Source organism: Microcebus murinus, chromosome 4 (genome assembly GCF_040939455.1).
Source record: "Microcebus murinus isolate Inina chromosome 4, M.murinus_Inina_mat1.0, whole genome shotgun sequence".
In the NCBI taxonomy this organism is placed as follows: Eukaryota; Metazoa; Chordata; class Mammalia; order Primates; family Cheirogaleidae; genus Microcebus; species Microcebus murinus.
In genome coordinates this window covers 67,130,548-67,157,431 of record NC_134107.1, presented here as the reverse complement: position 1 = coordinate 67,157,431, position 26,884 = coordinate 67,130,548, and the positions used below count along the sequence as shown (strand labels likewise).

Here is a 26,884-nt window from a genome sequence, read left to right as displayed (position 1 = left end):
GTCTGCTTTTAGAATTTAATTTCAAATATAACATTACTTGATGGACATAATTACCAACACCCAAAAGGGTTTCTTTCCCTTTCTATGTGTGCACTAAGTTCTGAAATAAAAATTGGAGTACAAAATATCTAATAGGGCAAAAATTCATGTATGAAACAAAAGATAAGAATCTGGTCTGTTAGGATAATTTGTTACTAGTTGGCTGAATGGTACACAGCTTTTGTTTAAGGTTACACAGTATGCCTGGATTAAATAACAATAGTAAAACTTGACAAGCCTTCTGAAAAACAGCTGCTAAACATATTGCTTTCTGGAATGTAATCATTAAGAATAAATATTCTCTTGTCCTATACAATTGCAGAGTGCTAGTGGAACTTTCTTGTAGACTATTTGACAATGAATGTCAATTGATTTATTTTTAAAAATGTGTTTAAATCCTTTTATCCCTCTAAGGCCTATTGAGGCTTTCATGTCCCTGTTACAGAAAATTTCAAATGACTGGAATGCTGGCTTCTAATTTCTACTCACTGAAGTGTCTTCTAGACATACCAGATGGTTGGAGCTCCTTTGATAGTATATAAGGGAGCTACATAAATATATTTGGATTAGCACAGAGTAAAATTGCTGTTTTCAACAAAAAAAACCTCTGTTCAAAATTTCAGATAAAACGGGGGTTAGAAGAGGTTTTTGATGAAGGGAAAAAGTATGCCCCATATATACTGTTGCATACACTTTAATGCATGACTTTTAGTATAGGGATGAAATAAAATGCAAAATATAGAATTCTGGAGATCTCAGCAGCTAGTTAAAATATTTAGAGAAGCTGCTTTATGAAGACTTAGAGAATCCTTGATTCCCTCCTCCCTTTCCTATCTCGCCATTAAAACACATATGCATAGGTATAACAAACAGGTTAATCATTGAGTTTAATGAACTCAATTCTTAATATTTGGCTATTGGTTTTAAGCATAGGATCTCAGTAAAATTTGTATACATCAGTATATATAAAATCTAACCAACTTCAATACAAGAATAGTACTTGATTTTAAATGTTAATATGCAAATATTAATAGTATACTGCATCATGTTTTGTGTTCATACAATGATTTTTTTTTTTACTTAACAAAAAAACATGTTAGAGATATAAGCCACTGATGACCTGAGTGCAATTTGCTGAAAACATTTTGTAGAAAGGTGATTGTATGAAAGATTCAATTAACATTTTAAAAGGAGAGTAGGGAGGAAATAAAAGAAACTGAACAAAATATTTTTAAATGAAGTTGCATCTCTTTTTAAAATTAAGATATAATTTACATGCCATACAGTTTACCCTTTTAAAGTGTAAAATTCAGTGTTTTAAATTATATTCACTAAGTCGTGCAACATCACCACTATCTAACTTCAGAACATTTCATCATCCCCAAAAGAAGCCTTGTACCATGAGCAGTTAGTCACTCCTCCTCCTTCCCCCAGCCTCGGGCAAGTACTAATCTATTTCCCATCTCTGTGGATTTGCCACTACTGGACATTTCATATGACTATAATCATATAATATATGGTCTTTTGTGTCTGGCTTCTCTTACTGAACATAATGTTTTCAAGGCTCATTCATGTTGTAACATGAATATATTCTTTTCATAGTTAAATAATATTCCATTGTATGTATCCATCACATTTTATTTGTTCATTCATCAGCTGATGTACATTTGGGTTGCTTCCAATTTTAGGCTATTATAAATAATGCTGCTATAAACATTTATATGAAATTCTTTTGTGGGGGTATATGTTTTCACATCTCTCTTAAAAGCAATTAGTTTAACAAATCAAGTCATTTGTGTTTAAGTAGAACCTCTTACAGTCCTATTTGGAGAATGCAACTTATGATCTTAGTTCAAATGATAAATTAGGAGACCCTGAATAAAAGCTAACTCTTCAATACATCCATAATAAATTTTCTATAAGCCTGTCATTTAAATATGATAATTTTATGAGGACTGCTTCAGTCTTGTAGAAATTGAATTGTCATCACATAGAGAATTTCTAAAGTCCTCTGCATTGTTTTAAAGGACAGCTACAAATCATACTGGAGAGGAGTATTCATTCAATCTTTTAGGATTTAATGAAGGAGCATTTTTTAATATACAATTTCTTTTATATATTGACTGTCTTTTAAAGTTTGGACTTACCTCCTTGAAAAGAGTTTGTCTAGTCGCCAAGCCACCTGACTGTCCATTATAGCTTACGTTTTTATTAAGAATAATTCATACTAAGAGTAAAAGAAAAAGAATGTATTTTGTGTGCAAAGGATGAATGTATTAAAAAATCTTTTTATTTGTAAGAATTTTTTTAAAAAGCTGAATGGAAATTGCTTTCCCATGTACTTGTATATAAATAAACATTTCCTGTTGTCCACATTTGGAGAGTCATATGCCAAAATGTATGTAAAACGCAAATAAGCTTTAAGTATACTAATGCCCTTCAGCACGATGTGGAATGTGCCCTGGATCTAGGGGATCTGGAGACCTGAATCTGAGTGTTGATTCTCTGACTAAACTTGGACAAACATTTCATATTTTGAACCATGGTTTTCTCCTCTGTAAAATAAGGGGCTAGATTAGATCACCTTTAAGGTCTCCACCAATTATAACACTAAGACTACTCTGCTATATTCAGAATGTGAACATTATATGCAAATTATTTTTATTCGTGGGAAAGATGGTTTATCCTATGATCTATATTGAAAGCAGTATTACACTCAGGACCAGGAATCATCAATTCTAGTTCCAGTTCTGACAGTGAGAAACCATACATTCTAGATCCAGTCAGTGTGACTTTGGGTTAATCATTTCATTTCAAGCCTTATTTTTCCTAACTACAAATATGGACACTAGATTACATATATTCAAGGTCCCTTCCAGATAAAAACACATTATATGATTCTATATTTTTTTAGAAAGAACACTTAAGATATTATCTTTCATAATTAGGAATGAGACTACTCATCACTAGTAAGACATTCATCCATTCACCTATTCATTTATTCACCGTTTACTGAACATATACCATAGGGCAGGCACCAGATTCTGCCATTTAGATGACCTATACCTCCACTGCAGGACTCATAGACTTGCACTTTTTCTTGAAATTCATCCACCCCAATCCTTGCTTCTCACCCCCTTCCTTGGGACATGCATTTGAGAGGTGAAGGTCTTGGATTAACAGTATAGTAGGTCATGTAGTATGGTACAGTTAACAGGATAACCAAGGGATTTAACCTATGACCTTGGGCTCCCTAGCATGGTGTTCTTTAGTAAATTGAACATAGGCAATCTCTAACCTTATCTGTCATTATCATTTAGCATTTGTGAAGTATTGGGCTTTGAAAAATCATTTGATATAATTTTATGTTACTGTCCAATGAGAGTGTCTCTGCAGTTGATATGAGACTCTTTTTTTTTTTTTTTGAGACAGAGTCTCATTCTGTTGCACGGGCTAGAGTGCCGTGGCGTCAGCCTAGCTCACAGCAACCTCAAACTCCTTGGCTCAAGCGATCCTCCTGCCTCAGTCTCCCGAGTAGCTGGGACTACAGGCATGTGCCACCATGCCCGGCTAATTTTTTCTATATATATTAGTTGGCCAATTAATTTCTTTTTATTTATAGTAGAGACGGGGTCTCACGCTTGCTCAGGCTAATTTTGAACTCCTGACCTTGAGCAATCTGCCCGCTTGGCCTCCCAGAGTGCTAGGATTACAGGCGTGAGCCAACCTACCCAGTCGAGACTCTTAATTTTACTATTTTAGCAACTTTATTAAAAGGATGTGCTTGCAGAAATTTTTCTGAATTTGCACATGTGCTTTTTAAGTGTTCTATTATTAATATTAGTTTGACCACATGAAATTGCTGTTCTTATAGGTCAAAAAGTAGTCAGATATTGGCAATTTCATATAATCCTGATATGATTTGGTAGGTTATAAGTAGCAAAGACTAGCAGGCAAATACCACTAGCTGGAGAAAAACTTTTAAGTTTTTCTATTATGTTTTGTTTTTGCCACTAAGGGAATTTGGACAAGTTAGTTCACCTTGTACGCTGGTTTTTCCATTAGTTAATGGGGACAAATTGCAAACTTGCATAGAATTGTAAAATGTTCATTCATATATAAAGCATTACAGATCACTGGAAGAAAGGTATAGTTTATTCACAAAATATCTAAATGTTCAAATCATTGTGCTTCTTATTTGGGCAGTGTAATACTTCAGATACACAATTTTTTGGCAAATTGGAAATCAGTGTTTTGAAAAACCTTTAGGATCACTATCATTAATTGGCAATTATTCCATGTCCACTAACTGGTGGACTACACCTGATCTATACCATCTACATACCCCAAAACACATCTGCAACTGAGACATGAAACCTGGAGCTATATTTAAACCACAATCATATGGGTGTGCTTTTGGCCAGGTGCTCACATCTGAATATTTCAAGATCTGTAGTACATTTCAGGAACTGAAATATCTTATTTCCATTACTTGCAAGAAACCATGTTAATAATATAAAACATCTATATTTTCAGGCCTCGTTTTATTTTCACAACTAGATCAAAATAAGCTTGAAGAAACATTTTTGATCTTAGAGATGTACACATAAGACCTAACAAGTGTATAAGGCCTAATATTCCACAAAGTTTATTGATGTGCATGTTTATATTTAAACTTCATTGTAGCCCTGTGAAGTACTTTCAGCAGCTGGAGTAGAAAATGTACAGATTTTGAGGGAAGGCAAATATGAAAACCCTGCTTTGAACATGGAAATATTATGGGCAAAGGGAATGAAGAGTGCAAAAGCTTTGGGCCAAAGTACCTGTATTACTTGGGTAATTTATTTGATCTCTTTTTACCTCAGCTTCCTCATTTACAAAATAAGGATCTCAAGGCTTGTCTTTATTTATTTGTCAGACACCTACTATGTGCCAGGTAGTGTTCTAGTCACTGGAACTATAACAGTGAACAAAATTTTACTTTCATGGAATTTACATCATAGCATGGGAGGGATAGAAAATAAAGAAATGCACAGTATGTCAAGTGGTGATAATTACAATGGGTAAAATAAACTAGGGCAAGGGAAAGAGGTCATGATGGTAAAGTGTTGCTATAATATTTTATGTAGGGCAGTCAAAGGAAGGCTTCATAGATAATGTGTTCTTTGAATATAGACCTGACGGAAATAAGGGAGAAATGTACAAATCATGGGGGAAAGTATTCTAGGCAGAGGGAACAGAATGTGCAAAAGCATTAAGGTGAAAGAATTCCTGACACTTCAGGACCATCAAGGATTCCAGTATGGCTAAAACAAAATCAGTGACTAAGGGGCAAAGGGCAGATGAGGTTTGAAGGAAGTAGTGGCATAGATCATAGTACCTTAGAAGCTATTGTATGGACTTTGTTTTTTACCTAGAGTGAGATGGTAGTCCTTGGAGGGTTTTGAGTAGAAGAGTGATCTGACTTAACGGGATCACTCTACTGTCCTGTGAGCATAGATTATAAAGGGGCAATGGTAGAAGAAAGGACACCATTTAGGGAGACAACTGCTATAATCCAGGTGGGAGAAGATGACTTTTGCCATAAGGGAATATGTGGATATTGTGGGAAGTGCTCATGAATCTGGCTATATCTTTAACTTATTATAGAAAACGTCAAACATAGATAAAAGTAGCATAGTATAATGAACCTCCATGTACACATACCCAGCTGCAACAATTTCCAACTCATGATCAATCTCATTTATCTATATTCCCACCCATTTTCTTTATTCCGTATTATTTTGAAGCAAGGCTCATGCATCATATAATTTCATCAAAAATATTTTAGTATGTATCATTAAAAGAGGTGTTAAAATAAGCACACTATCACAAGTTTTAATTCTTTAATATCCTCAAATATGGATTCTATATATTTTAAACATAGAGCCAGCCTATAGGCCTTGCTCACAGTTGAGATGTAGAGAAAGAGGAATCAAGGATGACTGTAAAGTTTTTGGCTCAAACAACTGGCACTGTCGTATTGACATTTACTCACATGGAGAACACTGTGGGAAGAGCAGATTTTGGTGGGTGGAGTGAACCAGGAATTTGGTTTACGACCTATTGAGTTTGTGATGTTTACTGAATTTCCAAATAGAGATGATGAATTGGAAGTTGGATATATGTGTCTGAAATTTCAGAACAGATCAGGCTGGAAATAGAAGTTTGGGAATTGATAGCATACAGATAGCATGAAAATACAGATAGCATACAGAAAGTGACAACACATCAAAGTGAGTGGAAGTGGAGAAGAGGTCTTTAGGACTGAACTCTGGGGCACTCCAATATTCAGACAGCAAGGGAGATAGAAGAAATGGCCAGTGAAATAGGAAGAAAACTAATAGAATGATGTTCTGAAAGCCTAGTGAGAAAAAGCATTTCAAGGAGGCTGTGATCAACTGTGTCAAATGCTGCTAATCTATTAAGAAGTATGAGGGCTAAGAAATGATCATAAGTTTAGCAAGATGAAGATCATTGGTGACCCTGGAAGAGCTATTTTAGTGGAGTAATGGAGATAAAAGAATTCCTCGTAAAAGTTCAGAATTGGAAGACAATGATTATAGAATAAACTCTTTAAAAGTTTTTGCAGATAATAGGTGTTATAAGGAATGTAAGGCCAAAGGTTTTGTTTTTAAAGCAAGATATATTAGTGACAACAGGAATCATTAAGGAATGATTCCTGCTACTGGAAAGAGGAAGACAGTATCTAGAGTGGTATCTTCAAGTATACAAGGGGAAGGACTGACTTTAAGTGTCACAAGACACTTTGTATACATTAGCAGAAGGGAATGCAGGGTCTATGAGCACCTAGGTGTAGTGACTTGTGAGGAAGTGAGATGATATATATGGGTATCTGACATATAGAAGGCATACAACAAATGTTAGTTCTGTTTTCTTTGGCCTTTTTCCCCTAAGATAATGCTGAGAATTTGGAGCCACAGGCAGGTCTTTTATGAATCAGTGCATCATTAAGAGCAGAATTATTTGGCTTTGGAAAATTGTGCAAGGCAAAAACATGTGGTGAAGTACTGAGACATGTGGCATGTTGGTTAGGATTATCTGGTTATATATAATTTTAAAAACCAGAGAAAATGAGACAGGGGTTTCTTTTTGTTAAGTGAAACTAGTTTAGAAGTTGATAGCCTGGACTAGTACTGTGGTTTCCTGGTGTTGTCAGTGACCTGGGCTCTCACTCTGGTCTCTATTTTTAAGATCACCTTAGAGCCCATGATTGCAGCTAGACCCCTAAGTCATCCTGTCCTAGTCTCAGCAACAAGAAGGAAGAAGGGGCTGACCTGTTCATTTTAAGGAGACTTCTTAGAAGTTCCAGGCAACACTTCTATCTTTCTGACTAGAATTTGGCCTGCAAGGGAGCATGTGAAACATATTCTTTTAACAGGAAATATTGCTACTCTGAATGAAATAGAGGTTTTGCTACAGAGAGGGAAGCAGCGAATGGATATTAGGGTAGGCAGTTAGCAAGTTTGGCCTTAACATTTGTGGGAAGAGCATGGTTTTTAGACAAAAAACTGAACGCTAGCTCTACCGTTTACGGATTGTGACCTTGAACAAGTTATTTTACCTCTGTGCCTCAGTTTTTTCTTCTGTAAAAATGAGCTAACACCACCTACTACACAATGTTATTCTGAGGATTATATGAAATAATACAGGTAAAGTGTCATAGTGTCCAGCAAAGAAAATAGAGGTATAACATATTGTTAATGGCATTTATTGACTCCAATTAGCTTAATCATATCTGTTCAGCTTGCTCAAATTAATATTTATTCAGATGCTTTCAATCAATCTTTCTTTTTTTTTTTTTTTTTTTTTTTTTTTTTTACCTAAAGCAAAGCAGCAAGTATCAATCAATCTTTCTTCATCTGTTAGCAGCCAAACTGTCCTGAGACAAGTAATATGTTTAAGGCCTGCTGAAATATAGCTATATTGCCAAACATACCGTAAGTTTAGATCTTCAAAGAGTGGTGAATGCCTTTCCAGCCCCTGCTGATTTTGGGGCCTCTGTTTTAGCCATCTTGCATAATATCTATTTTCATCATTCTTTTGGTTGGTTGAATTTGCAATTACTGGAGTCATAATAGCCAGAATATACAGCAACTGGGTCTGATTACATGTGTTTATGCATCTACCAACCTGGCCTTGAGCCCTTGCAATTACTTATACAAAATGAAAGGCTGCTGGTCAGCCTTGGGTTTTGCAATGTCATTAATTAACGTTTCCCACTCAAGGCAGGCAAAGGATAGACAAATATTTGACTCTTGGTGGAGCCGAGGCCTCTAGTCAGTCAGCAGAAAATGCTTTAGCCTGTGAAAGAACTGTGAGACAGGGACACGGGCCAAATGGTCATGCACTTCAGCTTGGCACCTAAAGGGAACCGCAGGAAGCAGACTGGATTCTATTAGAAGAAAGGCTAGATTTTACAGGTGAATTCATTTTCTTTCTTGGAGGCAATTCTCCAATCACATCACAGATTACTTTAGGCTCAAAAGCAAGAATGCACCAGGGAAAAACACTGCAGAATACTTAACCTATGTTTGACCTTAAGTTATTCAAGTAGTTGCAGCCATTGGTCAACAAAAACGAAGGTGTTTTGCAGAGAAATGCCTAGCTTGAGAGATGGGGAGCTGTGCAGCATATCCCCTAAGCCTCATGGGAGGCAGTGCAGTATACTGGAAAAGTCAGAGCTTTAGTTCTGCCACTTCTTAGTGATGTGGCTGGCCCTGAGTGAGTTACTTCTGTAAATTCAGTTTACAGAGGTTAGACGGATGATATTTTCCTCCATACCTTCTAGGTTACTTGTAAGGAGTAAAGGACAAAGTATGTAAAATACCTAAGCATGGCTCAGAGGGAGATGTTCCACATGTCAGTGATTTTTGCTTCCCTTGGTACAATGCACATATATTCTTTTAACAGCTTTAATATAAACTAAAACATGAATACATTAAAAATGTGTAACTTAATGATTATAAGATAAACACGCTTATATTTGGGTCAAGAAATAGAACTTTGCCAGCCAGCCCAGAATCTCTTCTTTCCTTCTCAAAGTAATTATTATTTTGATTTTCATAGTAATTAAGGAAGTGCTGCACCCAAGTGTACATTTCAAGTCACTAAAGTTTTAATCTTGGCCATTAAGAATTCTTTTTCACATACCTTTTAAGTGATCTTAGTATTCAGGTTCCTCCTCCATCCTTTTCTTCTCCTTACAATAATTATGTTGATGAACATCATGTTGTTCACCATGTTGATTAACATGGGCTGTTTGATCTGAAGTTTCTCAGTTTGGATTTTGCTAATTTTATTGTTATGGTGCAGGTCTGCATGTTCTGTCAGTTGTATATTTTACAAATTGACAACAGGATTCAAAGGAATGATAGATTCATGTTCAATCCCTTTGGCAAGATTATAGGGAGTGGTATATTATTCCATCAGGAAGCATATAATACCTTCTTATCTCTCTTTGAAGTGTTAGCAGCCATTAATGCTCAACGAGTACATTCATTATTTGTTGGGGGTTACAAAATGGTGATATTCCATTTCCATCATTTAATAAATGCATTGAAACATTTTTATAAAGATAAATGCCCTGTTTGATTATTCAATGGTATAATTTATATAGGAAAAGCAAGACAAATTTTAAGTTTTTCCGTGTTTTGTTGAGAATTTTTGCAATTATGTTCATCAGTGATATTGGCCTGGAGTTTTCTTTTTTCTTTGTGTCTTTGGTTTTGGTATCAGGGCAATGCTGACCTTGTAAAATGAGTTTAGAAGTATTCCCACTGGCTGAAGTAATATTGCTTTTACAAGAGAGTAGACAATTGAGTTGCCAGAATATTGTTGACTCTCATATGCATTTAGGTGACTCTCACAAGAAAAGTTCAGGGTTTTGGGCTACCCAAGGTCACCACTGACCCTTGGGAGTGACTTGCATATGTAGGCCTGTACATTGGCTCTCACTGGTATGTGAGGGTGGTGGCAGCTGTTATTTACCCTGTATGTCTCCTGCCACTGACACCAGGGAGGTCACCCTAACCCCTCTGCAGGTTCTATACCTTGTTGTCAAGCCATATCTGTCTCCTTTGAGGCCTTTTATGACTGTTGGTCCACAATTCCAACGGGCACTTCCAATGTCCTCTCTTGTTTCTAACTGATAGTGACATCGTGCTTTTCAGATTCAGGTTTAAGCCGTGCTGATGGAGGAATGGACATTCCTTGCACATGTGAAACCACTCTTCTTGTTCCACCCATGGGCCCCTTGTCTGTCCTTTCTGGGTTTGGCCAACATTGAAAGAGATCACAGTCTAGGAATGTAGAAATTGCAGGCAAAAAAATTCAAGAAAGGACATGGCTGGAATGCGTGTTCAATGTTTATACTTACAAAAGTTCAAGTGGTAAATATAATATGACCAGAAAATGAATTATTCACATTTGCCTGCATACTCTGGGTATGGCTTACTTGTTGGTAATCATCAGTGACGCACAGTAACAACCTTTGAGAGAGTCATTGGAAGACAGTATTCACAGTGTCACAATGGACACAGCATCATGAACAGTGATGTAACCAGCATTAAATAAATGGTAGAGAACTGCAGAGGCAAGATCTATACAGTTCAACACAAACAGGTTCTGAAGAGTCCTGACACTCTGAATACTAACAGCACTGCTACTCTTTTATCACAGTGGGGGATATGAAATTAGTCAGAATGGCACATTTGAAAAAAGAACAGACTATTTCCTCATCCTGAAGAATCTTTGCATGCATTTTTGGACTATAAATATGCACTTGCTTCCCCACTCATTATTCTAAACCTTCATTGATAATCCATTCTACCTTATATGGGTCCATGAATTTGTAATACATTTTTCAATAAAACTGTTTCTATAGACAAGAGCCCTGAAAAAAATATTTGCCCTGCAGGCAGCCCTGATCAAAGAGGAACAGAATCTAGAAGACACCAGAAACCATGAGGGTAGTATCTTAGAAATGGAGGAAGTGCGAAGAGAGCAAATAAAATAATAAATCTATTGGATTTGAAGGTAGAAAACCTCTGACACTATAGCCACTGGAGATGGGGGAGAGAGAATAGATTGCAGGAGGTTGAATAGTGAACAGTGTGAGAATTGACAATGACTGTATTTTAAGGGAGCCTGGCTATGAACAAGGAATATTATATGGAGTATAAAAATAGGTGCAATTGACTACAAGTCCTTGAAAAATTAAAAGTTCTTGAGTCTGCAGTGATAGAGGGAAAAGGAAACCACCTCTAGGTGACTATAATACTTTTTTTTTTTTTTTTTTGAGACAGGGTTTCACTTGGTTGCCCCAGGTAGAGTGGAGTGATGTCATCCTAGCTCAATGCAACCTCAGACTCCTCGGCTCAGGCGATCCTCCTGCCTCAGCCTCCTGAGTAGCTGGGTCTACAGGCACATACACCTGGCTAATTTTTCTAGTTTTAGTAGAGATGGGATTTCACTCTTGCTCAGGTTGGTCTTGAACTCCTGACCTTGAGTGATCCTCCCACCTCAGCCTCCCAGAGAGCTAGGATTACAGGTGTGAGGCATCACGCCTGGCCTACAGCTTACTTTTAAATGATTTAGCAAAAACAAAACTCTGTGTATCTATGTAGACACATGGAAAGCACATACATACACAAAAGGCAAAATGTTAAAAATGACAATCTAGATGGTATGTACAGATGTTCTACCACTGTATTATTCTTTCACCTTTTCTGTTTACAATTTTTCAAAATAAAAAATCAGTATGGGAGATAGACCCAGTAGAACAAGGTAAAAATATAGGAGGGAAACCTGGCGTGGTGGCTCACACCTGTAATCCTAGCACTCTGGGAGGCTGAGGTGGACGGATTGCTCAAGGTCAGGAGTTTGAAACCAGCCTGAGCAAGAGTGAAACCCCGTTTCTACTAAAAATAGAAAGAAATTAATTGGCCTATTAAAAATATATAGAAAAAATTAGCCGGGCATGGTGGCACATGCCTGTAGTTCCAGCTACTCGGGAAGCTGAGGCAAGAGGATTGTTTGAGCCCGAGGTTGTTGTGAGCTAGGCTGACGCCACGGCATTCTAGACCAGGCAACAGTGAGACTCTGTCTCAAAACAAACAAACAAAAATCAGGAGGGAATATCTGGTACAAGATCAACAGCCAAACAGAAAGATTAGCACTAAGGTGTGCATTATTTCCTGAGACTAGAGGACAGAAGCTGCAGGTGACTACAGATACAAACATGTGGGGAGGTATGGGTGCAGGAAGTTGAGGGAATGTCAGGTGATCTCAATATTCTCCAAGAAGGCACAGAGAGTAGTAGATTGGTGGCATGAAGAAAGTGACAATTTGGAATGGCTGCTGTGGGGGAGTGGCAAAGGAAGCTGACCAGGGATATGTATGTAAGATTTCACAGGGTACAGTTGAGGTGCTGCTAAGACTCAAGTGTCTAGAAATTGGTCATTTTTGCTCCTATTAGCATTCCAAGCTTATTTGCTATAATAGAATCTCCTACCAGATTCTAACTGTATATTATTCTAACTTCGCATGAGTTTGAGGTAAGGGGATTGACTTTCATCTTTGAGTTTCTAGTACTAAGCACAGTGCTTAGCATGTAGAAATCATGCTAAGTAATCATCTAATGAATATTTATTAAAATAGTGAGTTTCACACATAACTTCTAAATAGTTTTTATTGACCTTTCCTTTTACCCCCCCATTCACTGATGGGTTAACTGTTTCCCTTCCATGCTCCCATAGCAACATAAATATTTGTCATATCCATTACAAACCCGTACATTGCATTTGCTGCATTGTACTGAAATTACCTGCATATACGTCTGTCTTATCCAGCAGACTAAAATATTTTGACATCAGTGATCCTGTAGCTTTGAATCACAAACCCAGCACAGTACTTGGCCTACAATATAGCAAGTGTTTTCTGGTCTGAGCTGAATCATTAAGAAAAACTGTTTGTTTTGGTTTGAAAAGGCTTTATTTCTGGTTGTGCATGCGATTTTAACAAATACATTTAAAAAGCAATATTTACAATATTATTAAAGTACAATCAAAAGTATAAGGTAAAGTGTCAAAATATCTGAATCATAGTATCCTAGAGAAAGTAATGGCCTTATAACATTTTAAAAGGCCCAACAGCACCCAGTACAATCCCCCTTTCTATTTGTTTCTTTCCAAGTGTTCAAAATTAAAGCATGCTTTCCACACCACTGGAGGCAAAGTTTCCAAACAGATTTACCTTTAAACGTTCAGGAATTGGGTTTCGGCAACTTTTTGTGAAAACAATTCAGGTGACCAAGTACCTTTAGTTTCAGACACTGAAGATGGGCAATTTTCTGAAAATAGAAGGCAACGTTTGACTTCTGAACAAGACGAAAGTCCAAGAACAGGGTGCAACTGAGATGCTTCTAGGACGTGAGTCTCTGGACATTTGGAAATCCAGCCTGAACTTTTACAGTTATATTTAGGAGTTTTCTGTTTCGTAACAGTTTCTGTAAGCATATTGTTTAACTCCTTTTTTAAACATTTACCAGTTCTTTGTCTTACATGTTTCAGTTTCTTTCTTGGTAACTCTTTTTCATCAGGGGAAATACAGGCAGCAAGGTATTTCTTTACGCCTATGACCTGGAATCCAAGCACATCTGAAAGAAATACTTTTTGTGTGGTAGGAGGGATCCACTCATCACTACTACTTTCAATGCACTCGGCAACAGGATCGTGGTTGAAAACCTCTGGTTGTGTAATACCAGATACAATAGAGCTTCTGGAATTCTGCCTGGGTGTTTTTATATTTTGGGGGCAGCTTGGGATGGCTTGCTGTTTGTCATTTTCAGGGGAAATTCTTGTTTTTTCATAATTAACATCAAAATCTGAATATAAGGGAGATAATTTTTTGAAAGCTCCATTTATCCCAAGAATTCTTGTTTGGTGGAACCCTGTAATTGGAGTTGACTGTGAACATGGAACAAAGTCTTGGCTATCTTCAAAATTATATTCTGAATCTGACTGAAAATGAGGTGGAGGAGAGCATGTTGTTGGATGCCTAGAGACAGATATGCTTTGCAAGGATAATTTTTGTGAAGGCAAGATAGAGTTTTCAGAAATGGATCTCAGTGAAAAATCAGACTCTGAAGGATGATTTTCTGCCAAAGACATTCCCCACTGTGACAAGATATCCTGTGATTTTTTGGCAATTTCTGTTGCAATGTCCATTTCTTTAGCGATATCGTCAAAGAGATCAGCAGAAGCATTGTAACTACCTTCATAACAAGAAGAATAACTTTGTGTTAACTTATTACTGATATGTCCATGAGACTTTTCTTTCAATGTATTTGTACTTCTATTTGGACTACTGCAAAGAGTTTCTAAAGGATATGCAAGTTTCTTACAAACTGTAAAACTGTCACTTTGGTTCTTTGGCCACCTATAATATTGTTTATTTTCTAATTTGCAAAGATCAAGAACATCATTATACTTCCTAGAATACAAAGTTGTCAACTTTTCATTCATTTCTGAAAGTGAGTTTTCCTCCCACCCATTACAACATTTGATAGTGAGGCAAGGATGGTCACTCTCTGAAGTACTGGGTTTAAGTAGAATGTCATCCCTATGTGGTAGAATTCTTACAGTCTTAAGAGTAACTGTTGCTTCTAAATCATTTGAAGATGAAAACGGAGCTGACAGACAAGTGTTTGGTAGAAAATATTCCAAACTATCTCTCCTATTACTACTTATAGAGACAGCCTCTGCTGTGTTATCTGATCGTGACTCCTTTTGAACACTAGGACTTAGATTTGCTTCACATTTATAGAAGAGTTTGTTTTTGCCAGAGTTTACTTTGACTGTTGCCTGTGAAGATCTCAAAGCTACAGGTGGTGTATGCAGTGCTCCAGTAGTTCTCTGTGGAGTCACACTTAACCTGCTGTGGTCTGTATGCAATTTATCGATGTCATTACCTACATGATGTTTTGTACTACTGGCATCGGTCTGAGTTACAGCAATCTCACTTTCAATAACTGCCAGAAACTTGTTTAGGCTTTCAGAGAATGGCAGATCATCCCAAATTTCAGGGTCAAAATCCTGGGAACTGCCAGCTATCTCTTCAAGTCTGAGTGATGAAGGTGGACAACACGCAGATCTCTCTCGAAGGCTAATAGGGGTATCTACATCATGTTGCTGATGACACGGTAGCTCACACTGGGAATACCTATTTTTAATTTCCATTGCACTGTAGAAGGATTTTGTATTGCTTGACTCAAGGGGCTTTTGAATTTTCAAAGTGAATAAATTAGAGTCAGTAAATCCAATTTCATGATGACTGCTATGAACTGCACTCAGCTGATTAGCTTGTAAGCCAAGTTCTTCACCCAGCTTTTCTGAGGTACTCTTTTTATCCATATATGAAACAAGGCTCCATGAACCCTGAATAGGATCATGGCAGCTATTGGAAACAGTGGCCTCTGCATTGGAGATACATGCTTTGTTCTGGTGAAGAATACCAAGGACCTTGCTTTGTTCTGCAGTTGAAAAATCATCATTTTCTGTTAGTTGTGAAACAATGGAAGTAAGTTCAATTGATGGCTGCCAGAATCTTGAAAAATTATCTCTGCTGCAGAACTCAAAAAAATATGAAGTGCGATCACAGCCACATATGCTGCTGAGATCACTGTCTGAGTGATCTAAAGCAAGCAAGTGGCTATTAGGTACCTGGGAGCCACAGTGAAGTTTCCTGAAATTGGAAGTCTGCAAAAGCTGATGGAAATAGTGGATGACAGTAAAGCCTGCGAGACCTGGGTCTGGTAGAACAATCTGGCAAGCAACTAGTGCTTTGATTTCTCTTTTGTGGTCAGGGCATGTACGTAAGTAACTGAAATCTGAATCTTTTCCATCTTGGCTTTCAAAATTCTGTGAAAGAAGTAAATAAATTAAGAATAAAAATTTTCTTCCTTTGACTCGAATATGAAACAGGGATTTAAAAAGTTAAAGCAGATACAACCATTAACTCCCATCCCCTCATTTTAATTCCTTTAGTGTTGTAGGCAGAGTAGCATACATAAGAGAATATAAACCTTGGAGTAAAAACCTTATCTTCGAATCCTGGTTCCAGCATTTACTAGTAGTCTTGGGACTTTGGACAAATTATTTAACCTCTCTGAGCCTTAGTTTTCTCATTTATAAAATAAGGATAATAATGCAGGATTATTGTTAGCAATAATGTGGAAAACTGCACTGTGCTTAGCAAATAGTAGTTGCTCAATAAAAGGTAGCCATTATTGTATTTCTCATAAGCTTCCATAAACTTTGAGTGTTTAACACATTAACTGCTATGTGAGTTGTATTTAACTTAGGCTAGTTTTGAGCCTGGGGCCTTGTGAAACAAAACCCTGCAGATGGTTTGTGAAAATCTTGTTGATGTTCTTATTATTACAATTAATATTGATAATTTACTTCTAAAAACGTGGATTGCATTGGATAGAACTCAAGCACGGAAAACAATAAAAAACAACAAATTATAAAGGATCATTTTGTTTTAATAAAACACTCTGGCCCCAGGAAAAACTTTTTTTCTAGTGTGGCGGTCTGTTAACAAAATGTTCTCACATGTGAAAGAAAGAGACTAGGTTTCACCTTCCCTTTGGGTTTTTCTCAATGTTCAGTTGTGGAGTGAGCTATTTCCCTTTTTAAAACATTAAGACCAAAGTGGACAAAATTTCTATTTGTTCCCTTTAGCACAGATGAGACAGAAAATTGCTACTCCTTCAGAATCAGTACATTCTTTTAACTTCTTCTATAGTCACTTTTATAATCAAGTAAGACTATCCTTCTTAATCTATTCTTAGCATTCTTATCAATACACGGGTATTTTGCCTTTAATATTCTTTTCTTCCTTCTTCTTTTACAGATAACAGAATTAAAAGCTAAAAGTTGATAAAAGCTTTACTATAGATTTGAATAATATCTAGAAGGTGAAATAACAAATATCAAAATCAAATATCTAACATTTCTGAATTTATAATACATGTATATTTTTCAAGCTATGAAAGCATTTGAACTGGTGTCTTTTGATTTTTGAAAGGGGAAGTTGTCACACAGTGTTTTAACAGATCATCTACAGGCTATTTTTATACGGGTTCAAAGTGCTTCTATGTCTTCACATTTTTATAACTCCTAAAAACTATTTAGAACATTGAAATAATTTCATTACAATGGAAATGTTAACAGACTACTAAAAAGAAAACTAATCCCAATTACCGTCACTCCAAAAATAAAGGTTTGTCCAACAAAGCAAGTTTCAACTGCTTTCCTTAACAAGTTCTGAGCTGTATCATTATCCGGTGTTTCTGGAATTTTATTAGGATCCTGAAGGTACCTTGATTGGAAAGAACATAAAGATGTTAAGAGATAAACTTTATTTTATTTTGTTTTTTTGAGACAGAGTTTCACTTTGTTTCCGAGGCTAGGGTGAGTGCCATGATATGAACCTAGTTCGCAGCAACCTCAAACTCCTGGGCTCAAGCAATCCTGCTGCCTTAGCCTCCCAAGTAGCTGGGACTACAGGCATGTGCCACCATGCCTGGCTAATTTTTTCTATATATATTAGTTGGCCAATTAATTTCTTTCTATTTATAGTAGAGATGGGGTCTCGCTCTTGCTCAGGCTGGTTTCGAACTCCTGACCTCAAGCAATCTGCCCGCCTTGGCCTCCCAGAGTGCTAGGATTACAGGTGTGAGCCATCGCGCCCGGCCAAGAGATAAACTTTAAAATTTTAACTTGTCATAAAGTCAGAAGATGTAATTAGTTTGAAAATATAGCATGAATGTTTTGAGTTATATATGAAGAAAAAAGGGACTTTTAGAATTAGGCATTTTGTTCCCTCTAGTTTTCAATAATACAGAAAGATAAAAAAAAACCCCAACTGATCAAGTATGAATAAAGTAGATGCCTGCCTAATCATCACAACCAGCAGTTATTCTAGGGAAAAATAAAAATGGCAGTGGCAGTAGTGGTGGTATGTCTAGCCTGTCACCTCAGAGGGAAATCTTTTCTTGTCCCTGGCAATCCTGGCTATGGTTCCTTTACTGTCACTTTCTCAAATCAGTTTGCCCTCAACTACAAGGACATGGACATAGATTTTTTTCTGCCAAGTTATTAGGGGAGGAGGACAGAAGATTGAGGGGAGAGAAAAGGCTTTAATTGCTCATATATATATCCTTACATTCTCAGGGCAATGTCTTAATAGGTTAAACTATGCAGATGACATTGCCATGCAAGTGAAAAAAATAAAGTTGTAGCCTCTGATATGCAAATAGTCTCTCAAATAGCTTCACCTGCCTCAGGGGAACTTAACCACTAGAATGCTAACCTTTGGATATCCCTTCAGTTTGAAATGATTTTACTTTTAGTCTGCATTTCTCTAACTTAGACTTTTGTAATTTAATATCCTAATTAAAGCTTAGCTGCCTGAATAACAGGAGACTGACTTAACATCATCAAAATATATATTCAGGAAATAAATATCTTTCTCTTTCTCACTTCATTATATTTTAAAGGAACTGATGATCTGAGGTTGTAATTGTCATCTTTTTACTAAATGCATATTTCCTTAAAAATATGTATCTTCAAATTCTACTTGCAGTCTAAAGGAGCAGTCAGGAAAAAGAATGCTTTAAATAATCTTACTTGTGCAAATCAGTGGCAGTCAGACCAAAAAATGTATCTAAGCAGCTTCCAAATACAGTAATGACAAACAATTTGTTTGATTCTGCAACTTTTAAGGAAAGTTTGTATCTATAACTGGCATTTTCAGCTTCCCCAGTAGAGCCACATTTTGGACAATTAGACCTGGAAAAGTAGAGGAAAAAAAGAATAGAGATGTTCATTAAATATTTTTCATATGATAAAAAAACAAATCCAGAAAAGTAAAAAATTAAATTTTTGTGTACAAATGCTCCTATAAAACATACTCTTCTTAAACAATTTCAGATTAACTTTTTTGAATTTCTCTATTCAAAACAGCATTACCAATTTAAATTAAGTAGCATCAAATTGATAGAAAACCGAAGAAAAACAGTGTATATGAGAATATTGAAATCTTTAATAAATGTTTATATATAAAGCACTTAGCTAATTGCATTCTCTTACCATTATAAAAAAACTTTACCTTTTTTAATTCATTGAAATATGCTGAGAGTTTATCAGATTATAAAACTTTAATATGAAAACCATGCAATTTAACTTGCTTTGAAGACAATACCTCATTGTGGCCAAAGGCTTTCTAGTCAAAAACTACACATCAGTGCAACACTACTGACATATACATGCTGTCTTATAGTTACTAAATTCTTAAAACTTTTGTTCCTTGTCTACAAAATTCAGGGTTGAAGAAGAATAAGATGAGAAAAAATAAATAAAGGGTCTAGTGTAAATATTGCCAAATTAATAAGTGCTACTTTGTTTCTCTCATAATTATATTAAATATTGTGATAATTATTGTCACTTCTACTTAGTGTTTCCCTCCTTTGTAGTTTGTAATGTTTTATAACCCTGATTTCCATCTTTCATGTTCTTAATGTAGCAAACTGACCCCTTCAAACATCTTATGGTAATAGGCTAATACTAGAAGTTTGTTTATTCTTCACACTGCTAATGATCTGTCTTAAAATCGTGGCAAAATGCAAATAGAAAGTAATGTGAAAGATAGTAGCATACATTTGATTGTTGCCAGACAGCCACTAGGGGGAGTGTAAAATCCATTGCTCTCAGTGACGTTTTTCAACAAAGGTTAACCATTCATAGAAGATGTTACTGATTCACCATGATTAGATTTGTGCTAATTATTTTTTGCCACACCGGGGACAGATCTGTACCAACCCATTCCTATAATATTACCCAAATTTGCTGGAATTTGTACTATAGCTTGACCATTGAATAAACTGACTTTCTGGGGCATAAAACCTCATTAGTACCAACCTCTAGTGAAACGAGCTAAGTGTTTTAAATATACACATTAGAATTTCTTTATAGGTTACATATTAATAATGCATTTGGGTCTAATGTAAAATTCCCAGCAAATCTTAAAGTATGCATCAGCTTTTTATTTACAAATATTTTCAACATAATTCTTTTATTCTGAGAGGTTAACAAGGTGCTTACCAATTTATTTATTTATTTATTTACTTTTTTTGAGACAGAGTCTCACTCTGTTTCCCCAGGCTAGAGTGCAGTGGCATCAGCCTAGTTCACAGGAACCTCAAACTCCTGGGGCTCATGCGATCCTTCTGCCTCAGCCTCACAAGTAGCTGGGACTACAGGCATGTGCCACCATGCCTGGCTAATTTTTTCTATATATTTTTAGTTGGCCAATTAATTTGCTTCTATTTTTAGTAGGGATAGGGTCTCGCTCTTGCTCAGGCTGGTCTCGAACTCCTGACCTCAAGTGATCCTCCTACCTCAGCCTCCCAGAGTGCTGGGATTACAGGCATGAGCCACCGTGCCCGGCGCTTGCTCATAATTTTTGAGAGAGTACACATATACATACAGTAGTCTATACATACAGTAGTTAGGTCCTTCATATCAAGGACAAAACTTACTCTATACACATGTGTTTTTAAATATTTGCATGTCTATGTCTATATATCACAAAACCCCTTTTCCAATGAAATCTCACTTGGAACTCCAATATAAGGATGATAATGAAGCTCCTGTTGAAACTAAGGTAGGGACCCTGGAGGCCTACTTACTACTCAGCACTATCCACTATGCAACTGTAATCCTATCTCCCTCCAGAAGTGCTTCCATGGAGCCCTAAGACTCTGCAAATTATGTACAGTTTGAAAACCACCATTGCTCTAATCTTGGAAGTTAAAAAAAAGAAAAAAGTTAATTCCATAAAACACAAAATACCTACTATGACCATAGTCAATAAGGATTTGGGGTTCAAAGAAAATCTTTAGGGAGTGGTTTCTTTGCTCTTCATTATCTCTAAGATCTTCTGCAAAGGGTATGGAACTCTGTCATGAATTTGCTGTGCTGTGGCAGTGGGGAAATGAACATGAGAAATTTCTGTTTCCTCTATTGGCTTACAACTGATTCCATGCAAGAAAAAAGGACAGCAGAAACAGCAGTAGAAAAAATAAGCTACAGAAATTATGGGTATTTTTTTTTTTTTTTTAGTATTGCAATGTAATATATGCAGAGAACAGGTTATATTTCCAAGAACTATATTTCCACAGGCAAATATCACGTGCTGTGGGTTTTATGTGCCTCAATGGTTCAGTCAGAGCTCCTTTCCCAGGGCATTTTAAGCTCTGGGAAAGAGAGGGGAAGGTGTCATTCTGAATACAAATTCCACTGCTAATTTGGAGGTAATATGGTGATTATGAATGGAGACAGCAATCCGGTTATTTAGGCTTGAATATGTTTCTGCCCCTGTGACTGTGTGATTTGGGGCAAGTCATTCAATTTTTCTAAGCTTCAGCTATCTCCTTTAAAGGTTGACTTTTTGTTTTTTTAATTTCAGCATATTATGGGGGTACAAATGTTAAAGTTACGTATATTGCCCATGCTCCCGCTCCCCCCTCCGCAACACCCGATGTTATTCCCATATGTCCACTTAAGTATTGATCAGTTAATACCAATTTGCTGGTGAGTACATGTGGTGCTTGTTTTTCCATTCTTGAGATATATCACTTAGTAGAATGGGTTCCAGCTCTATCCAGGAATATACAAGAGGTGCTATATCACCATTGTTTCTTAAAGCTGAATAGTACTTCATGGTATACATATACCACATTTTATTAATCCACTCATGTATTGATGGGCACCTAGGTTGTTTCCACACCTTTGCGATTGTGAACTGTGCTGCTATAAACATTCGAGTGCAGGTGTTCCATGTAGAGTGTCATTTGATCTTTTGGGTAGATGCCCAGTAGTGGAATTGCTGGATCAAATGGTAGATCTACTTGTATCGATTTAAGGTATCTCCATATTGTTTTCCACAGAGGCTGAACCAGTTTGCAGTCCCACCAGCAGTGTAGGAGTGTTCATATCTCTCCGCATCCACGCCAACATTTATTGTTTGGGGATAAAGGTTGACATTAAAATAGCATCTACTCATAGGGCTGTTGTATTAAAAGATATAATGCCTACAAAGCTGCTAGCATAGTGGCTATGTACACTAAACAACAATTAATGTCATCTATTGGTATTACCAATCTAAAGAGTTAAAAACGGCATTATTGTTCAACCTAAATTTTATTTTTGGTTTTATCTTTAAAAGAAATAACTTGAAAAAAATTTATACATACATATATACATACATATATATATATACATTACTGATAATGTACCAGACAATGTTCTAAGCATGTTATGTATAATAAACCATTTTTTTTTTTTTTTTGAGACAGAGCCTTGCTCTGTTACCCAGGCTGGAGAGTAGTGGCCCAATCATACCTCACTGCCATTTCTTGAACTCCTGGGCTCAAGAAATTCTCCTGCTCCCAATATGCTGGGATTACAGGTGTGAGCCACCAAACTTAGCCCATGATCTTTACAAAAACCCTATGAAGCAGATGATATTACTTTTCCCATTTTGAGGCTCAGATAATTAAGGTGACTTGCTCAAGGCCACACAACTATAATTGGCAGGATTGGAATTTGAACCAGGCAGTCTGGCTCCAGAGAATTATGCTTTTAATGACCACAATATACTGCAATAGGTAAAGTATACTTATAATAGATTTATAATAATAGCTACCATTTTGGAAATTCTAAAAATGTCATGTATTATTTCTGTGCATTATCTCTAACTTTACATTTATCCCACTTTACAAATGAGTAATTAGACTCACAGAAGTTAATTACCTTGCTCCTGGTCATACAGGTAGTGAGTGTCAGAAACTATCTGCAACACTGTTGTATTCTCTGACGCTTGAAATTGTTCCATTACAGTAAGTCCTCACTTTATGTCACTGATAGGTTCTTAGATACTGTGATTTAAGTGAAATGATACATAGCAGGTCTTCAAATAATGTAATTTCCTTTATAATGTTAATGAGAAAAAACCCCTGGTTTTATTATGTCATTTTGCTTAAAATTGCAGTGTCCAAGAACTTATCAACATTAAGTGAGGGCTTACTGTGTACCACACAGCTTCTAAGAATAGATCTTGATCAAAGGCAAATAGCCCATGGGTTTTAGTTGTTTCAAATGATGGATGGGTAAACTTAAGACAACCTAGACTCTATCATACCGTCATTTAACAAACATTTGTTGAGCATTTCTATGAACTAAGCCACGGACTAGATGCCAAGGATTTAATGAACAAAAACAAGATCTTTCTCAGTAAGCTTACAAATGAGTACTTGAGACAGTGGCTTAATAAAGGAGCAGCGATAACTACTGCAAGGATCTCAGGATCTAGGTGTGAATTAGAACTGCTTATTCCTGTTAGCCTCCTTATTTAATGCTAACTAGTTAACACTGCTAGCACACTACTCTTTCTTACATACCACTAAATAGTTACTAGATATCCTTATCTATTCTTGAGAAATTCCAAACCTAACCTCTCATTTCTACTGTACAAAGATGAGAGGAAGATCTTAGGCTTTCAGGTATACTTGGCCAGCATCTGAGCACCATAATAATTACAGTGCTCAGATTATGTGCCCAATACCTTTCTAACTGCTGAAGGATAGAGATTACTATAACATACTCTGTGCTCTCAAGGAGTTTATTTATTTATATTAAAAAATATTCTGGGTCATACAAAAAATAAACAAAAAAAACCCTATATTATTTCCAGGGCTATCCCAGAAGTGAGCTAAAGTTTTGCACCATGATTGGGACTTACTCTCTGAGAAGTTATTTTTCTTCTATGAGGTAGGTATTTAGCAAAGACTTGGCAGTAATTTAAGATTCTTTTCTAGTAATAGAGGAAAACTGGCCAATTCTGTTCTGGGATTTACAGAAGAACCAACCCCTGAGAGAATCTAATATCCTTGTATAAATAATTTAGTCCTTACTTGCCTTTGAGCCATAAGGAATCTACAGTGTACACCTATATTTCCTTTCTAATGCTTACAGGCTTACTTTTACCTTTTGGAGACTAGGATTATCCGAGAGAAGCACTTTCGGCATGATGGATATATAAAACTTGAATTCTGCAGGGCAAGTACTGAAGCAAGAAGAAATTTTCTTCTTCTATTCATGCGTTCACACTGTGGCCTGCAAAACAAAATAGCCATTGGGATGAATGGCAAATTGTTCATTGTATGAACACTTTCATTTCTTAAGAAAATCACTTAATCTCCACTGCAAAGCCAATAAATGTCTTTTGTTTCACTTTCAAAGTGAAGGTAGTGTCGATGTATTGGAAAATTTTCTTTTTCTGCTTAAAGGTATTAACAGAAAGAAAATAAGATTTAAAACAGAGTGGCTCAAACAAATACCTGTATGTTGTTTCTCCATCCTAGTGATTCAGGAAGATGTTAGTTTTTTCATACCTTTACAAGAAGATACAGAACTTGTGTCTACCATTTATAGGAAGGAAATTACAGGTTGACTCAAAAATCCAACTCAAAAATTCCTAACTCAAAAATCCAACATTTGAAAAGCTCCAAAACTCAAACTTTGAGTGGCAACATGATGTCATAAGTAGAAAATTGGGTACATAAGTACTTAGCACAAACTTTGTTTCATGCACAAAATTATTAAAAAATATTGTATAAATTACCTTCAGGCTATGTGTATAAGAAAGAAATATAAACAAATTTTGTGTTTAGACTTAGGTCTCATTCCCAAGATATTTTATTATTATGTACATGCAAATATTCTAAAATCCAAAAAAAAAAAATTTGAAATCTGAAACACTTCTGGTCCCAAGCATTTCAGATAAGGGATAGTCAACCTGTATGTGAACATACATGATTTTTTAAAAGAAACTAAATTAGTGGGAAATGGTTCTTTTTAGCTGAAAAGTCACTTAATTAGATTCCAGTGTGCACATTTTATACAGATTGAAGAGAAAAAAAAGACTTTGGGTTTTATAAGTAGAAATAGAAAAATGTTACATGGCCAAAGGAAAGCTCAGTGTTTAAAGATCCGTGTATAAATCATCTCAGAGAAGTAAAACAATAATAAAATGTGGGCATACTTCATTTTATTATGCTTTGCTTTATTGTGCTTCACAGATAATTTGCATTTTTTACAAATTGAAAGTTGTGGTAACCCTATGTCAAGCAAGTCTATCAGAGCCATTTTTCCAACAGCATGTGCTCACTTCATGTATCTGTGCCACATTTAGGTAATTTTCGCAATACTTAGAATCTTTTAATTATTATTATATCTGTTATGGTGATCTGTGATCAGTGATCTTTGATGTTACCATTGTAAATGTTTTGGGGTGCCATGAACTGCATCCATGAGACAGCAAACTTAATCGATAAATGTTGTGCATGTACTGACTGCTCCACCAACCGGCTGTTCCCTGAGACACAACAATATTGAAATTAAGCCAATTAATAACCCTACAATGGCTGCTGAGAGTTCAAGTCAAAGGAATAAGTTCCATGTCTCTCACTTTAAATCGAAAGCTAAAAATACTTAAGCTTAGTGAGGAAGGTATATTGAAAGCTGAAGCAGGTGGAAAGCTAGGCCTCTTATGCCAAACAGTCAGCCAAATTGTAAATGCAAAAGAAAAGTCCTTGAAGGAAATTAAAAGTGCTACTCCAGTAAACACATGAGTGAGAAGAAAGCAAAGCAGCCTTATTGATGAGATGGAGACAGTTTTAGTGGTCTGCATAAAAGATTAAAGCGGCCACAGAATTCCCGTAAGCCAAAGCCTAATCAGTCCAGAGTATGGTCCTAATTCTCTTTAATTCTATGAAGGGTGAGAGAGGTGAGGAAGCTAGCAGAGGTTGGTTCATCAGGTTTAAGGAAAGCAGCCATTTCCACAACACAAAAGTGCACGATGAAGCAGTAAGTACTGATAGAAAAGCTGCAGCTGGTTATCCACAAGATCTAGCTAAGATAGTTGAAGGTGGCTACACTAGACAACAGATTTTCAATGTAGATGAAACAGTCTTATATTGAATAGAGATGTCACCTAGGACTTTCATAGCTAGAGAGGAAAAGTCAGTGCCTGGCTTCAAAGATCCAAAGGACAGGCTGACTCTCTTGTTAGGGGTTAATGCAGCTGGTGACTTTAAGTTGAAGCCAATGCTCATTTACCACTCTAAAAATCCTACAGTGCTTAAGATTAAGCTAGATCTACTCTGCCTGTACTCTATAAAAGGAACAACAACGCCTGAATGATAGCACATCTGTTTTTAGCATGGTTTACTGAATACCTTAAGCTCACTCTTGAGACCCACTGCTCAGGAAAAGAGATTCTTTTCAAAGTATTACTGCTTATTGACAAAGCACCTGGTACCCCAAGAACTCTGATGGAGATATCTAAGGAGATGAATGTTGTTTTCAAGCCTGTTAATCCCAAACCCATTCTGCAGCCCATAGATCAAGGAGTAATTTCAACTTTTGGTATTATTATTTAAGAAATACATTTCATAAGACAGTAGCTGCAACATACAGTGATTCTTCTGATGGATCTGGGCAAAGTAAATCAAGAACCTTCTGAAGAGGCTTCACCATTCTAGATGCCATTAAGAACATTTGTGATTCACAGGGGGAGGTCAAAAGATCAATATTAACAGGGGTATGGAAAAAGCTGATTTCAACCCTCGTGGATGACTTTGAGAGGTTGCAGACTT

The 26,884-nt window shown here is 36.4% G+C and overlaps 1 protein-coding gene across 1 annotated transcript; it reads right to left on the bottom strand.

Annotated features, from left to right (window-relative positions):
• Positions 1–13,075: 13,075 nt before the first annotated feature.
• DDIAS (DNA damage induced apoptosis suppressor) lies at positions 13,076–24,338 on the bottom strand. The gene is made up of 4 exons (XM_076002356.1): positions 24,213–24,338; positions 18,795–18,956; positions 17,367–17,484; positions 13,076–16,019 (listed from the first exon to the last, which is right to left on the bottom strand). The coding sequence occupies exons 1-4, from the start codon at positions 24,323–24,325 to the stop codon at positions 13,356–13,358; spliced, it is 3,057 nt and encodes a 1,018-aa protein (XP_075858471.1). The 5' UTR covers positions 24,326–24,338; the 3' UTR covers positions 13,076–13,355.
• Between the last annotated feature and the right edge of the window lie 2,546 nt (positions 24,339–26,884).

Excerpts from the sequence above, each read along its gene's own strand:
- DDIAS (XM_076002356.1), bottom strand. The coding sequence starts at position 24,325 with ATGAATAGAAGAAGAAAATTTCTTCTTGCTTCAGTACTTGCCCTGCAG. Across the intron at positions 18,957-24,212 it reads ATAATCCTAGTCTCCAAAAG|GTCTAATTGTCCAAAATGTG; the intron begins GTAAAAGTAAGC and ends CTACTTTTCCAG. Across the intron at positions 16,020-17,366 it reads CCTTTATTTTTGGAGTGACG|AATTTTGAAAGCCAAGATGG; the intron begins GTAATTGGGATT and ends CTTCTTTCACAG.